General features: G+C 56.0%; 2 protein-coding genes across 2 annotated transcripts in view; one reads left to right on the top strand and one right to left on the bottom strand.

Annotated features, from left to right (window-relative positions):
* Positions 1-4,350: 4,350 nt before the first annotated feature.
* On the bottom strand, positions 4,351-6,490 carry DEPP1 (DEPP autophagy regulator 1). The gene is made up of 2 exons (XM_005310806.4): positions 6,349-6,490; positions 4,351-4,918 (listed from the first exon to the last, which is right to left on the bottom strand). Exon 2 carries the CDS (start codon positions 4,915-4,917, stop codon positions 4,495-4,497), a length of 423 nt encoding a protein of 140 aa, XP_005310863.1. The 5' UTR covers position 4,918; positions 6,349-6,490; the 3' UTR covers positions 4,351-4,494.
* Positions 6,491-9,136: 2,646 nt separating this feature from the next.
* The window catches only part of PAOX (polyamine oxidase), a 42,762-nt gene continuing 36,360 nt past the window's right edge, over positions 9,137-15,538 (top strand). The window contains exons 1-2 of the mRNA XM_042856119.2: positions 9,137-9,251; positions 10,727-10,804. Coding sequence (XP_042712053.1) covers positions 9,245-9,251; positions 10,727-10,804 — 85 coding nt within the window. The 5' untranslated portion in view covers positions 9,137-9,244. The remainder of the gene's footprint in view (positions 9,252-10,726; positions 10,805-15,538) is intronic.

The raw sequence follows: 15,538 nt of genomic DNA on the forward strand, positions 1-15,538 counted from the left end.
CCCCGCCTCAGTTATAGTTTTGGGCTTCCCATCTAGGATGTACCTTTCTATTTCCTCAGGAACACCCTCTAAAAACTGCTCCATTTGCATTAGGAAGGGCAACTCTTCCGTAGATTTAACATTTGCTCCTGATATCCAGGCATCCCGATTTTTCCCAATGTGGTAGGCATGTCAGGTAAATGACACATCGGGTTTCCACCTTAGGGCTCTGAACCACCGACGGGCATGCTCAGGTGTTAGCCCCATTCTGATTCTGGCCTTGTTTTTAAAAAGTTCATAACTGTTCATGTGTTCCTTAGGCATTTCAGCCGCCACCTCTGCTAAGGGTCCACTGAGCTGCAGCCTCAGCTCTACCATGTATTGGTCTGGAGTGATGCTGTATCCAAGGCAGACCCTTTCAAAATTTTCTAAGAAGGCCTCAGTGTCATCGCCTGCCTTGTAGGTGGGGAATTTTCTGGGATGGGAAGTGGTACCTGGAGAGGAGTTGCTAGGATGGGCTGGTGCATTCGGCCTAGCCCTTGCTACTTCCAGTTCATGCTTCCTTTCTTTTTCTCTCGCCTCCTCTTTGGCTTTTTCCAGCTCCATAGTTCTCTTGTGGGCCTCCTCTTTGGCTTTTTCCAGCTCCATAGTTCTCTGGTGGGCCTCCTCTTTGGCTTTTTCCAGCTCCATCTCTCTCTTGTGGGCCTCCTCTTTGGCTTTCTCTTCTCTTTCATGGGCCTCCTCTTTGGCTTCTTTCTCGAGTTTTTTAATTTGAAGCAGTCTCTGATGTTTTTTCTCATTTTCTTCTGCTTCTAGTCTGGCCAGTTCTATTTTGTTAGCTACTTCTTTGGTAGTCATTTTCCTGTTTTCTTGTGCTGGGTCACACCCCTCTGCAGTTGACTGAAACTGGGATGCACTTAGCTCAGGCTGCTGCTGAGTTAACAGAGACTTTCTAACTAGCTACTCCCGAGGATGTAAAAAGAAAAAAAAAAACAATTCAGCTTGTAAATTCCTTTTACCAGTTGTTTGCTTATTAATTGAACCCTTCTCTTAACAAAGGCTCTTGTTAAAAAAACTTAACACCTCTGCCTTCAGGCAAGGAAAGATAAGATATGCATCTACCTTCAGCTCTGCTTTCCAAGCAGCTAGAAGGAAAAAAAAATCTTACTGGCTTTTGGGTTTAAAATGAATCCCACCGCTATGCCACCATGTCAAGGCTGCTTCCCCACTCTGAACTTTAGGGTACAGATGTGGGGGCCTGCATGAAAACTTCTAAGCTTAACTACCAGCTTAGGTGTGGTCCGCTGCCACAATCCCAAAGCTAATTCCCTTCCCTGGATAGCCTTGAGAGACCTTCACCAAACCCCTTGGATCTTAAAACAAGGAGAAATTAACCATTCCCCTCCTTCCTCCTTGATCCTGGTGGATCAAGATCCAAACCCCTTGGATCTTAAAACAAGGAAAAATCAATCAGGTTCTTAAAAAGAAGGCTTTTAATTAAAGAAAAAAGGTAAAAATCATCTCTGTAAAATCAGTATGGAAAATAACTTTACAGGGTAATCAAACTTAAAGAGCTCAGAGGACCCCCCTCTAGTCTCAGGTTCAAAGTACAGCAAACAAAGATAAACACTCTAGTAAAAGGTACATTTACAAGTTGAGAAAACAAAGGAAAACTAACACGCCTTGCCTGGCTATTTACTTACAAGTTTGAAATATGAGAGACTTGTTTAGAAAGATGGGGAGAACCTGGATTGATGTCTGGTCCCTCTCAGTCCCAAGAGCGAACGAACTCCCAAACAAAGAGCACAAACAAAAGCCTTCCCCCCCCCCCCAAGTATCTTGTCCCCTTATTGGTCCTTTGGGTCAGGTATCAGCCAGGTTACCCGAGCTTCTTAACCCTTTACAGGGAAAAGGATTTTGGAGGCTCTGGCCAGGAGGGATTTTATAGTACTGTACACAGGAGAGCTGTTACCCTTCCCTTTATAGTTATGACAGGGTGGCAGCTTGGAAGAGCTGCTCAATCCAGTCTGCTGAGTCCAGGGGCATATAAGGGTGGCAGATTGAATGTGCTGCTCGACCCAGGCTGCTCAGGTGTACTCTATTCCGGTGCGGTGCCCAGGGCATATGAGGGTGACAGCTTGGAGGTGCTGTTCAACCCAGTCTGCTGAATCCAAGGGCCTATGAGGGTGACAGCTTGGAAATGCTGCAAGAACCCAGCCCTGGGGAACCTAGGTCTTGCAGGACAGCTCCATTTGGAGGGAACTTGCAGCAGGGAGAAGTAGAGCTTCCTATGAGAACACACGTGACACAAGCAGTACATTGATAGAATTACAGAACCCCCCCCCCCTCCCCGGAAGAGTAACCCTAATAAATGAGCATACCCCAAAGGAACGGGCAAATCTGGTAACAGTTGATCCCAAAAGCAGCCATCCCGCACCCTGCACACTTTGTGTTTGTTCCTCTGCAGCATCTCATCCTGGTCTCGTCACTGCAGGGCCTGTGGCCTGGTGCTTCCAGTCCGAAGGTGCCTGCAAACCCTGGGCGCCTTGCGGTCATAGTTACTCTCAGCCCTGTGCAGGGGGCGGGGGGAAGGTCTCTCTTGCCCCTCCCCAGCGGAGCAGTGTCTGGGGCTGGATTAGTGTCCCCAGCTCTCTGGGTTTGTACCCGGGGGCTAGTCGCAGCAGTGGGCCTGGATCTGGAAGGGGGCAGTTTGGGACAGGCCTTAGTCCCCATGGCGTTGTGCTGAGCAGGAGCCGAGGCAGTTCTGGCACCTGCCCAGACAAGCTTTACCTTAGTGGGCAAAGTTTCCCCTCTGGCTGGGCCGCTCGCTGCCCAGGGCTGCCTCTGGTGGAGGCTAACATGCAACACGCTGCCCGACGTGACATGCGCGTGCGCCCCGTGTGATGATGCGCACTGCAGACAGAGCTGGCCGGAAGGGAGTCGCTCGTTCCCCAGCCCAGCTCGCCCGTTTCTGTTCTTAAGTCAGGCTCTGGCCATTGGAGCTCTGGCTGCACTGTCCTCTCCCCTCCGTGGGGCCAGCCATAGCTGGTAACGTGACCTCACATACATGTGTGCATGCAGGACTCCAGTGCACCAGAGCAGGGCAGCTGGCTGCCGGGTTGCCCCATCACCCCCCTCCCTGCCCCCCACTGGGAAGCAGGACCCCATGGGAACAGCAGATCACTAACCTCATCAGCAGGGGAGATTGCAATCAACATGTCACCTTCCAGCATGGGGCAGAGAGGGTGCGAGCGGGGCCAGGGTGGCAGTGCAGTTTCAGAGCAGAGAGGGTGCCAGAGCGGTGGTGTTGTGTCAGGGCAGCGAGGATGCTTGGGGGGGGCTGGTGCAGTATCAGGGCAGAAGGAGGCCGGGGGGACCCAGGGTGGCAGTGCAAAGTCAGGGCGGGTGAGGCGGCTGTGGGGGATAGTTCAGTGTTACGGCAGAAGGAGGCTGGGGGGACCCAGGGCAGAAGTGCAGTGTCAGGGCCGGGTGGGGGAAAGCGGTGCAGTGGGAGGCCAGGGGGACCCAGGGCGGAAGTACAGTGTCAGGGCGGGGTGGGGGAAAGCGGTGCAGTAGGAGGCCAGGGGGACCCAGGGCGGAAGTGCAGTGTCAGGGCAGGGTGGGGGAAAGCGGTGCAGTGGGAGGCCAGGGGGACCCAGGGCGGCAGTGCAGTGTCAGGGCGGGGTGGGGGAAAGCAGTGCAGTGGGAGGCCAGGGGGACCCAGGGCAGCAGTGCAGTGTCAGGGCAGAGGGGGGGATGAGGGACCAGGGGGGCAGTGCAGTGTCAGGGCAGAGTGGGGCCAGGGGGTCAGGACAACGGTGCAGTGTCAGGACAGAGATGCACAGTGGTAGTTGCTGAGCACTGCGCTCCACTTAATCCCTTTATTGAGCCAGGAAGCACGGGAGCCCCCAACACAAAGCTGGACTGAGCCAGGATCATGCCCGCCCAGGGCTCCAGCTGGCTTGTGTGCCCGTCACTCAGGGCAACATCCTCCTACCCGCCTGGAAAGCACTGTCTGCACCCTGTGCTCTGCCCTGTGAGTGCCTGTTTGCTGTGAGGAGACCCCTGGCAGAGCCGGGCTACTGGGTAGGCCCGGGCCCCTAGCCAGAGAGATGTGGGGCTGGTAAGAGGTGTGGGGTGCTGTTCGCTGAGCGGTGTGTGTCTATACAATCCAGGCAGGCCCTGGGGCTGGGTGCCCAGGCAGTGACCCCCAGAGAACAGCCGCACGGAGCACCATTTACAAGTGAGTTTTATTAGAGTCCATCACAATTCATAGATGACAGGTAAGCGGGTGCTCTGGGCCCTGCTAGGCCTGCCCCTCACCACACAGCTGGGAAGAGCTGGCCGTCTGCGTGATCGCTACCAGCGGCATCTCCGCTCCAGAGGCGGGGCTGGGCTGCTCAGTTTCTGGGCTGAGCTGCTGGTGGCACTGAGTTTCCCCCGGGCCGTCTGCTGGGGGACTGCTGGGCAGCCTGTGTTGGTGGCCGTCTGGGAGGAGCAGGGAGCAGGACTTGCTCATCTCCGCAGTCCCGGGCTATGCTCCTTTGCTTCTGAGAGTCCAAAGAGCCAGGCTAGAGGGTCAGCGCTGCCGGTGAGCCCCAAGGGGCTGTGCTGCTGGTTGAACTGGGCTGTGATGTCCTGCAGTGACGCTGCATTGCCCTGCACTTTCTCAGGGCTGGGGAGTGCGACCCCACTCCGGGCCACTTTTGCCCGTTCCCTCTGGGGCTTGTGAGGCTTGTTCTGGCTGCTCTGGCAAGGACATGGGAGCCCGCTGGACAGCAAGGATGGCTGGGCCAGCTGGCTAATGGACTGAACGTACTCATCCAGCCCGGCCAGGGGCTCCTTGGCCTGCGCGTGGCTCCCTCCCAAAAACAGCATCTCCCCTGTCTCGCTGATCGTAGGCAGGTGGGTCACGGAGATCAGCCGCCTGGCTCTCATGCTGCAAAGACAGAGAGAGAATGAGGCACTGGGCTGGTCACTGTCAGAATACCCCAGCCCCCTTCTGTCACATCTGTTAATCTTTCCTCACTTCTCCCAGTGTAAATGCAGAGTCATTCCACTTACTCCAGATTTACACTGCTGCCCTGAGAGCAGGGATGGGCCCAATGACTGTGCATACCATAAACTGAAGTGACTCTTACATTCAGGAGATCCATAGATCCCAAGGCCAGAAGGGACCCGTGCGAAGAGCTAGTCTGACCTCCTGTGGAACACAGGCTGGAAACTTGCCCCCCAATAATTCCTAGAGCAGAGTTTGTATGTAGAGAAACATCCAATCCTGATTTTAACATTTTCAGAGATGGAGAATCCACCACGACCCTTGGTCAATTGTTCCAATGCCTAATGTAGCTGGCTTACCCAGCCGCGCCAATGCGCAGACAGCCCCGCAGCTGCCCTTGCGTGGGGCAGGATCCCAATGTGCCAGCTGTTGGGTTGGTACGCACCATCATGAAATGCTCCGGGAATCCCAGATCCGGGCAACACACTGTCCCGTCTATTGACTAGGACACACAGACCCAATGAACCTGCTGCAGCCATGGATAGTGGATCTGTGAATTTCAGCCCAGGCACCAGAGGCTCCTGCTTTCAGACTCAGGATGCCACTTTCAATGACCCACCCAGGAGGCTGCCACTCCCGTGGGGGCAGAAGAAACTAACTTCATGAAAAACAACTGAGGCAATAAATTCTCAACCACAGTTGGAGCCAGATACCAGTTTGCGCAGCCAGGTTTGTACAAACACACAGCAAAGGTGATACTCCTGCCACTCAACGACCCTTAAACAAAGCACAGAGAGCAAAGAATCCTTAGCCCTGTGAAACTGGGGGAGTCCTTCTTAACTAGGGTGACCAGATGTCCCGATTTTATAGGAACAGTCCCAATATTTGGGGCTTTTTCTTACATAGGTGCCTATTACCCCCCACCCCCATCCTGATTTTTCACACTTGCTATCTGGTCACCCTATCTGTAACCCAGCTGGAGCTGAAGACAGCTTTGCCTCCTCAGTTGCAGCTGACAAAGGCGGGGCAGGACCCAAAGCAATCTAGGCTTTGGCAAAGCTGTTGCCCTTTCAAACTGGACAGTCTGGACCCCTGACTGTATAGGCCAATTAGCACTGAAGTAGACGGGCTTGTTCCCATGCTGCAGAATGGTGTTTGTTTGCCTATAGATTTGCATCTGGAGCCAGACAGTCTAGGTGGCTATTTTCTTCTTGATTCAAACTCCACAATGCCTGGGGTTTTCGATCCAGGCTGGATCGACACAGCTTGGCCTTTACTTCTCAGCCAGCTGAGCTGTTAGGATACAAAGCAATACAGTACTAAACGCTAATCCCTCATTTTACTACCCCTGAGAAACCGCATCATGTTACCTTGTGCGTGCAAAGTTGCTGTCTTCCTAAGAAAAGAGGTCATAGTCTTTTAGCTGCGGAATGAATTCCTTGATACTCCCTCTGTTTGCTGTAAGGGGCAGAGATCTTTCTTTCCAATCCTGTGTTTGCTCGCACACCAGTGTATTGCCTGGAGCAGTGTATTAAATCAAGGCCAGGATGTTGCTCAACAGCCCTGCTCCCTGCGTCTGAATTTATACCTTCCTCCAGTAGCTATAACTCACTGCCAGCAACTACCTAAAATAGAAACTGCAGTGAACAAGGCGAACTCAGGAAGGCAGAGGGGCACGGTGTCCTCAGAGGAAAAACACAGGCTAGCAGAAGGAGGGGCCTGGGTAACTTCTGTGACCTTTCAGCAAATGTTTATCTTTCAGATTAATGTCCCAGCAGATTCAATTATTGTTGAGTGAAGGAGTATTCACTTCGTGCTCTTCCGTGGGGAGAGCTCAGGCAGTTTACTGCTCTTGGCCACAGCCAGTCCTGAGGCTTTGAGGTTTTTTAAGTGTACTATGGAAAAACCCCAGCTCCCACTGGAAATCTATTTTTGCAGGGACCCAAGAGGCGACCAAAATAATCACAGCAGCATTGAAAAGGCTCTGCCCCAGAGCATGTTGAGGGTTGAAATCTGCCCAGTTGTTGCAAAGCGTCTTGCCTGGAACAGCCCGTTTTGAGCAAAGCTGTTTTCGCAGTTGCTAATGTGCAAAGTTTCCCAATGGCCTGTGTGTTTGCGGCCAAGTTTCCATTGTCATGAAATTCTGGGAAAAAAATCCCCAAATCTCCTAAGGCTTAGGGCAGGGCCGGTGCTTCGACTAGGTGACCCTAGGCGGTTGCCTAGGTCAGCAGGATTTGTGGAGTGGCATTTTGCATTCGGCGGCAGGGGGTCATTCCGCTCCGAACTTTGGCGGAAGTTCGGCGGCGGGACCTTCACTCGCTCCAGGACCCGCCGCCCAAGTGCCCTGAAGACGCGAAGCAGAAGGATCCCCGCCGCCGAAGACCCCAGGCCCCCTGAATGCTCAGAGGAGGAGCGCTGCCGCCTAGGGCAGCAAAAACCCTGGCACCGCTCCTGGCTTAGGGGGATGGGCCAATGAGCAAAATGAAATCCTGAGAGCTGGGAGCACAGGGAATGACCTACCGATGTGCAGCGTTGTCACAGGGACCAGGGTTCAGGCTCCATATACCAGTCGGCTCTGGGACACTGGGGTAAAAAGAACTCTGGGGAAGGGAAATGGCACCAAGTTTCAGAGCCTTTCTGCAGTTTCAGAGTTACAAATGCAAACAGGAAAATCATCTTTTTAATGTAAAGGTGATGTAAAATCCCCAGCTGGTGTCAATCAGTCGTAGGTTCAGTGGAGTCAAAGAGACAGATCCCCAGCAGGTATGAATGGGCATCGCTCCATTGGAGTCAGTGGGCAGGATCCCCAGCTAGTATGAATAGGCATTGCTCCATTGGAGTCCACGGGCTGGATCCCCAGCTGGTATGAATGGGCATTGCTCCGTTGGAGTCAATAGCACTCCAGCACTTTACACCAGCTGGCAGTGGTTGAGGGTGAGGGGGTAGTACCGTTGGGGGGGACCCTCTCTCCAGGGCCCAATCCCCTCTGATGGGAATGTCACAGGGCTGCATAGCCAGCCAAGCGCTCACAGCCCCACTGTCCCCGTAGTTCATCGACAATAAACCTGGCTGGGTGATTTCATCCCTTAACGGATCTTGTGGTCATTGGGCAGTTCACTCAAGGTCTGCCGTGCCAACTGTCTGTGCAGGGCTGGGGCGACCCACAGAGGGAACACGCACATGCAGCCAAACATTTTTCAACCTCAAACCACAATAGCCAAACAGGCACAGGTTCCCAGCTGAGGCAGCCCTTCTCCAGAACAGGGCCACAGGAGGCAGCATGTGCCCGGTGCAGAGCCTGGCTCTGGGATCCATCCTGAGCTCTGCCACTGCCCTGCTGAGCAGCCTTGGGCCAGTCACTGTCAGTGCCATACCTACGCCTTTCCCTCTGTAGGAAGAGGTTAATGGAGCCTGAGGGACCAGAGCTGGAGTTGCCAAAATCCTTGCCCAAGGAGAGTGCTAGAGCCCCGCTTGCTCCAGGCCTCCCTCCTCAGGCATGTGCCCAGCCCAGGCCTGCAAGGCAGTGGAGCAGCACACGAGGTCCTGGGGCTAGATGCATGTCTCCTTGGAGTGGAGTCTCCAGCAGGGATGGGGGCCTGACAGCTGCTCTCAGCTCAGTGCAGCGCTGGGGCTGGCTGGGGCTGGATGCCATGGGGCCCTCCCACTGGGATCTGGGTGTGGCCGTGGGTGTGCTGCACCAGGAGCGGGGTGCAGAATGGTCAGAGGTGGCAAAGGAGGCTGAATCTGGCAGTGCAATCTGCATAGCATTGAGCGGGTGGCTGGAGGAGTTCCTGATCCGTCAGGCCCTGGTGGAAGCGGCTGGGGCTCCTGTGACCTGCTTGCACCAGGGCTGTGTGCGCTCTGGGCCCTAGAGCATAGCCAGGTTGGGATGCAGACAGGGAACTGGGAGGCCCCTGGCTTCTCTCTACAGATCACTCCGTGCATGCCCCCAGTCAGCCTGACTATATGTGACTTTGGCTGCGTGGAGCTGTTCTCCGAGCGGGCCGTGTCCCCGGTCACGCTGCTCCGTCCCAGCCAAGTGCATGTGGAGCTGCAGGTGGAGCGGCGGGGGGAGCCCTTCCTCTGCGGAGCCACTGCCATGCTGCAGAGCACGTAGGGAGGCGTGAGCGACTGGCCGGCCCTCCCGCTTCCCCTCTGCCGAGGCTATTCTTGTCTCCTCTCGCAGGACCCTAGGGAGAGGGCAAGCTGCTCATTGAGGGGCTGCTAAATATATCCCGGGGCCTGTGCCGACCTGTCCTCCTGCAGATGCAAGGTGAGAACGAGAGAATCCGCCTCCCCAGCCTTGAGCCCTGGGAGGTGGAGGCGGCTGCTGAGGCACATGGGTGAATGCCATGGCCAGGGGAGCGGGGCGTACTCGGGCATGGCCGAGCAGGCGCTGTGCTCCCAAAGTGCAGGCTGCCACTGCCTGGGCACGGATCCTGCCATTCCCATTGGGCACAGAGCATGGGGCCTGAGTCTGCTCTCATGCATGCAGGGCCTAGTTCTGCTCTGACCCCCCTGAACCCGCTTCTGCTTTATCTCCCCTCAGTGCCCACTCCACTGGAAACCCAGGGAGTTACCCCGGCTCCTGGACACATAACTGTGACCCAGCTCAGCCCTTGTGAGCCTGTGTCTCCAGGGCCTTGCGCCATGTGCAGCCCTGGGCACTAGCACAGCGTGAAATGCTTCTGCCTCACGCTTGCCCGCCCTGCTGTGTAAATGTAGGGTTACCATATTTCAACAATCAAAAAAGAGGACATGGGATGCCACCCTAGCCCCGCCCCAGCCCCGACCCCTCCCACTTCCCGCCCCCCTCAGAATCCCCCTATCCCCTACCTGTCCCCCCCACCCTAACTGCCCCCAGGACCCCACCCCCTATCTAAGTCTCCCTGCTCCCTGTCCCCTGACTGCCCCAACCGCTCTCTACACCCCCTTCTCCAAACAGCCCCCCCAAACCTCCAACCAATCTAACCCCCCATTCCCTGTCCCTTGCCTGCCCCCGCCCCACCAGGCCGAGGGAGAGCTGCGGGCTCCATGTGCAGCCAAACAAATAAGGCGCTGCTCTGCGGGGGAGGAGGGAGCAGGGGAGGGGAAGGGACTCTGGCTGCTAGAGGCCCCAGTGGCTGCGAGCGGCTTTCAATCAGGCACAGCCGTCCAATCAGCCGTGCCGCACTCTGCATGAGGGGAAGGGGGAAATCCCGGACATTTCTACCTTATTAGAAATCCCCCCAGGACGGCCATTTAAAGCTAAAAAAGCCGGACATGTCCGGGGAAACCCGGACGGATGGTAACCCTAGTAAATGGTGTGCAAGGCGCAGGACAACAGATACCCCCTGACTCCCCCTGCACACATACAGCCCCTGGCTGAGCAGGGTTGGGCCTTGCATGGGAGATTCCTACAGGAAAGGCCCCAGTGCAGCAGGGAGACTCCCCAAGGGCCAGAGCCCAGCATACTGCTTGTGGGTGCTGTGCTGAGGGGCTGCCCTTCCATGAGATAGGAGCTGGTGATGAGCCCTGGGGTCCTGTGGGAGCAGCACATCCGAGAGCTAGCACATCCGAGAGTCAGGGCTGTAAAGAAAAGGCCTATGGAGAAGGCAGGCCGAGTTCTCGCTGGGTTAGTTGGGCAGCGGTGTGGGAACATTGCGGGGTGAACCCTTCCCTAGGGACGCCCAGACCCGTTGGCTCCCCCAGCTCAGGCTGGGGCTTTTTACCCACCCCCTCCCAACACTGTTCTGTCGTTTGTTCCAGGTGCGGATCCGCAGCGTGAGGAGCTGGAAGGACCTGGGAGAGGTGGGAAGATGAGGCCATGGACCAAGCCTGACAGCAGTAAGCAGAGCCCAAGGCTGGGAGTGGGGCTGGGGGCCCTGCCTGGCAGCTTCAGACAGCACCCAGGGCCCACTGGATGAGAGGGCTAGGCTAGCACTGACCCAGAGACCCTGGCTGCATGGGCTGGCCCATGTGTCTGCTTCCGTGTAACTCCTCTGGATGATCTGGAGGGAGAACAGGGCTCTCCACAGCCCCACTCAGCCTGGGCAGTCCTAGGGTGACCAGATGTCCCGATTTTATCGGGACAGTCCCGATATTTCCTTCTTTGTCCCGCGTCCCGACCGATGTTCGGTCGGGACACTGGACAAAAAAGCAAATTTGCCCTCCGCTCCGGCGCTCACGCCCCCCCAACCCCGACTCCGCCCCCTCCTTCCCCCATTGGATCTCTCAATGGAGGGAGGAGGTTAGGAGGAGGGTCGGGCAACTACTAGGAGCCTGGGAGGGGAAGGGAAAGTTGCCGCGGCCCCGCCGGGAAGGAGCCGCTGGAGCGCAGCTGAGCGGGAGAGGCGCGGGGCTCCCTGCCGGCGGCGGGACGCGCCGCATGTGCCCACGGCGGGCTGGGGAGCGGGAGGCTCTGCAGGGCTGGGAAAAGCCCTGGCTCCTGCCCGTTGCCCAGCCTGGAGCCCCGGGGAGCCCCTCAGGAGACCGGCCGCTGCTGTGGAGGCAGCAGCCGGGGCTGGCTCTGGCCCGGGTGGGCAGCGTGGGCCGCCGGAGACACGCGGCGAAGAGAGGCTGCGGGGGCGAGACTTGTCCCAGGCAGGGAGGCCGGCGGACAGGGGCGAGGGGCCAGCCGGGGTCCCCATAAACTTCCCCGCCGCTGCCAGGGAGCCCCGCGCCTCTCTTGCTTGGCTGCGCTCCAGCGGCTCGCCCCGCCTAGAAGGAGCCGCTGGAGCGCAGCCGAGCGGGAGAGGCGCGGGGCTCCCTGCCGGCGGCGGGACGCGCCGCATGTGCCCACGGCAGGCTGGGGGGCAGGAGGCTCTGCAGGGCTGGGAAAAGCCCTGGCTCCTGCCCGTTGCCCAGCCTGGAGCCCCTCAGGTGACCGGCCGCTGCTGTGGCTCGGCTGTGCCAGCCCTGGCCCCTTGCACGCCCGCGCCGGCCAGCCCCGGACTTTGCTTCTTGTCCCCCCCCCTGCCCTCTTTATCCCTAGCCCCTTCTGCATCGGGGCCAGCTTTTGCCCTGGGGTGGGCAGCACGTGCGCCCAGCGCGGCTGGGGCCTGCTAATGCCCCCCGCCCCTGCGAAACTGCTTTTTTTTTTTTTTGCTCCGCCGCCATTTTTTTTTGCTCCGCCCCCCCCCCCCCCCCCTGCCCCTCCCTGAGTCCCGATATTTCATCCCTGTGATCTGGTCACCCTAGGCAGTCCTGCAGTGCTGGGCAGGACGTGCTTGGCCTGTCACTCCTGTTCTCCCTGAGCGCCGGACGGGTGTGGCTGCCCTAGGGAGGCAGCTAAGGCTGGGGCCCATTGTCACTTGGCTGCATGCCAAGGTGCAGTCAGGGCTGTGGGAGTCGCAGCTGGTGCGGAGGAGGTGACGTGCTGCCCAGCACCACAGGCTGCCTATGAGCTGGTGCTGGCTGCCAGAGCTGTGAAGAAGGAACTGCCCATCCTAGGTGGCAGCCCGTAATTGCAGGCCCCAATGAAACATGGTTACATCTCCCCTCTTCTGTGAGCAGCTCTGTAGTGCCTGGTGGGACAGTCGCCCGCGTGAGGCCCCCTGCACAGAGACGTATGAGCTGGAATGTGGGCCAGCTGGGGCTGTTGATGGGAGCGTGTGTGGGGCTAGTGAGACGTCCCCAGCATGTGGAGGCTCTGAGGCCATCTCTTGGCTGGGCCCCCTGCAGCACAGTCTCGCTGACACACAGCCCGGCCTAGCTAGCGCTTGCTCATGCTGACGCTGGCAGGAAGTGTGGGCACTGCTCTCTGCCAGCCAATGAGCCCCTCATGTGCCCTCCTCGCTGCTCAGTACGTGACGGGAGCCATGGCCCCACACATTGGAGACATCCTGTCAACACCTCTGTAGTAGGAACCCTCGCTGTGCTGAGCCTAGGGTTGGGCTGTTACTGTAGGCCTGTCACTCTAAAGCCTCACCAAGCAATCTGGCTCCCGGGCCAGGACCTTGGTGCCCAGCCTGGAGCTGAATAAACAGCCCCGGTGCTCTCCTTGAACAGGCAGTGCCCGCGGCGAAGAGGAGACCCTGCTCCTGCTGTGGCTAACGGCAACATGAGAGCCCTGATCCAGCCCCGGTGCCAGGTGCACAGCGCCGGGGAGGCACAGGGGGTGAAACCACACAGGTTTGCTATTGTTGGTGTCACTAGGCATCACCCTAGGTAACTCGGGAGGGTGGAAAACCACAAGTGTCAATGAAGCCTTCCTGCACTAGGCCTAAATGAACCAAACTCCTTCCATGTTTAAACTCTAATCGACCTCAAAAGCCAGGTGCAAAATGGAATGTGTAAGCAGCCAGTTATCACTTGCAACCCCGCCCTACCGGTATCAAGCGGTAATAATGAGGCCTGCATGTTTCTGGCTGAAGGAGAAATAATAAATCAAAGGGAAAAAGGACAAGATAACGGTTTAAAACAGTTACTAACAAGCTGGACTTATAGCCACCAAGATGACGTAACTGCTTAAATGTAATTGCTATTTGCTTAGTAACTATTACCAGGGAAGGGAGGGGTAGAGGGAGGAATGGGGGGGGGGAAAGATCAGGGGGAAAGAGGGAAGAAGCGAAAGGCTTGCTGCAAACTGTATAAAAGATAAAGGCTGCTTATGTTGGTGTGCTTGATTTGAGACGTGCCAGTCTCCTAGCACCGCTTTGGGATCCCAAATAAACTTTGATTGCTTCTCCACCCTGGTGTGTTTATTGGCGTGACGCACACCGGGCAACAAACCCCACTGTTGCTGGCCTCGGGCACTCTGTGCCGGCAACACTTATCAATGGCCACTTCTCCAACTGCAGGGTCACTGCGGCAGCTCAGGGCTTGGGACGGCCAGGGTACCTGGAAACAGGGAGTAGCTCAGTGGAAGCTACTTGGCTGGCTGCCATGGCAGCAGTTTGGCAGTAAGAGTGGGATGTGCTGGCTCCGTGTGTGTGACAGGGAGGGCCGGCCAGGGCCAGGGTATGGGGCCAGCTGCTTCTGTCCCGCATGGGTGGTGGTGTCTCACTTAGCTCCCAGGCAGAGGCTTTAGGTGGTTCTGGAACTGACAGAGTTAGGGGTCTAACTGATGGAGCTGAGTGTGTGTATGTGTGTGTGCGCACGTGTGGTATTCCTTTGTGTGTGTATGCATACATGCATGTGCAGTACTCGTCTGTGTGTGTGTGTGCATGCAGGTATGTGTGCACCAGTGTGATTGGGTGCATTTTGGGGGGGGGGGTTCCCCTGAGCAGCTGCAGGGAGCTGGGGTTCAAGAATTTTACCCTCATTGCCAATACACTATTATGCTTATAAGAAGCACACGGAATCTTTTTAAAGGGGGTAAGGCAGTACGCCACATTTATTGAGAGTCCAATTTAAGCATTAAAATCAGCATATGCTTCCATTCACACACACCAAAAGGTTCTGCAATTGGATCTTATAGTTACCAGTCCTTAATATTGCTCGGTCAGTTCCAGTGGCCAGCTGAAACTGCACACGAGGGAGGGGAGCTGGGCCTCTGTCAAACGCGTTTGAAGCTCCACTGTTGATGCAGAATGAACCCAAAATCCCATAGCAATACACCCGTCTTTTATAGTAATAATTCCCATACAAGCCTATGGACCTTGCTGTGTCACACTGCAGCTGTTAATCACGAGGTATTCAAGTTTCAGAGGGGTAGCCATGTTAGTCTGTATCAGCAAAAACAATGAGGAGTCCTTGTGGCACCTTAGAGACTAACACATTTATTTGGGCATAAGCTTTCGTGGGCTAAAGCCCACTTCTTCAGATGCATGGAGTGGAAAATACAGTAGAGAAGTATAAATACACAGCATATGAAAAGATGGGAGTTGCCTTACCAAGTGGGGCATCAGTGCTAACGAGCCAATTCAATTAAGGTGGAAGTGGGCTATTCTCAACAGTTGACAAGAAGGGGTGGAAATCACTTTTGTAGTGCTAATGAGGCCTATGTAATCAAGGTGGCCCATTTCAAACAGTTGACAAGAAGGTGTGACTATCAGCAGGTGGAAATTAGTTTTTGTAGTGACCCATCCATTCCCAATCTTTATTCAGGCCTAATTTGATGGTGTCAAGTTTGCAAATTAATTCCAGTTCTGCAGTTTCTCGTTGGATTCTGTTTTTGAAGTTTTTTTTTTGAAAAATTGCCACTTTTAAGTCTTTTATTGAGTGTCAAGGGAGATTGAAGTGTTCGCCTACTGGTTTTGAATGTTATAATTTTTGATGTCAGATTTGTGTCCATTTATTCTTTTGCGTAGAGACTGTCCAGTCTGGCCAATGTACATGGCAGAGGGGCATTTCTGGCACATGATAGCATATATCACATTGGTAGATGTGCAGGTGAACGAGTCCCTGATGGTGTGGCTGATGTGGTTAGGTCCTTTGATGGTGTCCCTTGAATTAGGGTGAACAGACGTCCCGATTTTATCGGGACTGTCCTGATAGTTGCTGGTTTGTCCTGCATCCCGACCGATGTTCGGTTGAGACACTGGACAAACAAACAATTTTGCCCTCCGCTCAGGCACACAGGCGGAGCCCGGAGGGGCTCTCCCCCCGCCCCGCCCCGACTCTGCCCCTTCCTTCCCC

The sequence above is a fragment of the Chrysemys picta genome, chromosome 7, assembly GCF_011386835.1.
Source record: "Chrysemys picta bellii isolate R12L10 chromosome 7, ASM1138683v2, whole genome shotgun sequence".
Classification (NCBI taxonomy): domain Eukaryota; kingdom Metazoa; phylum Chordata; order Testudines; family Emydidae; genus Chrysemys; species Chrysemys picta.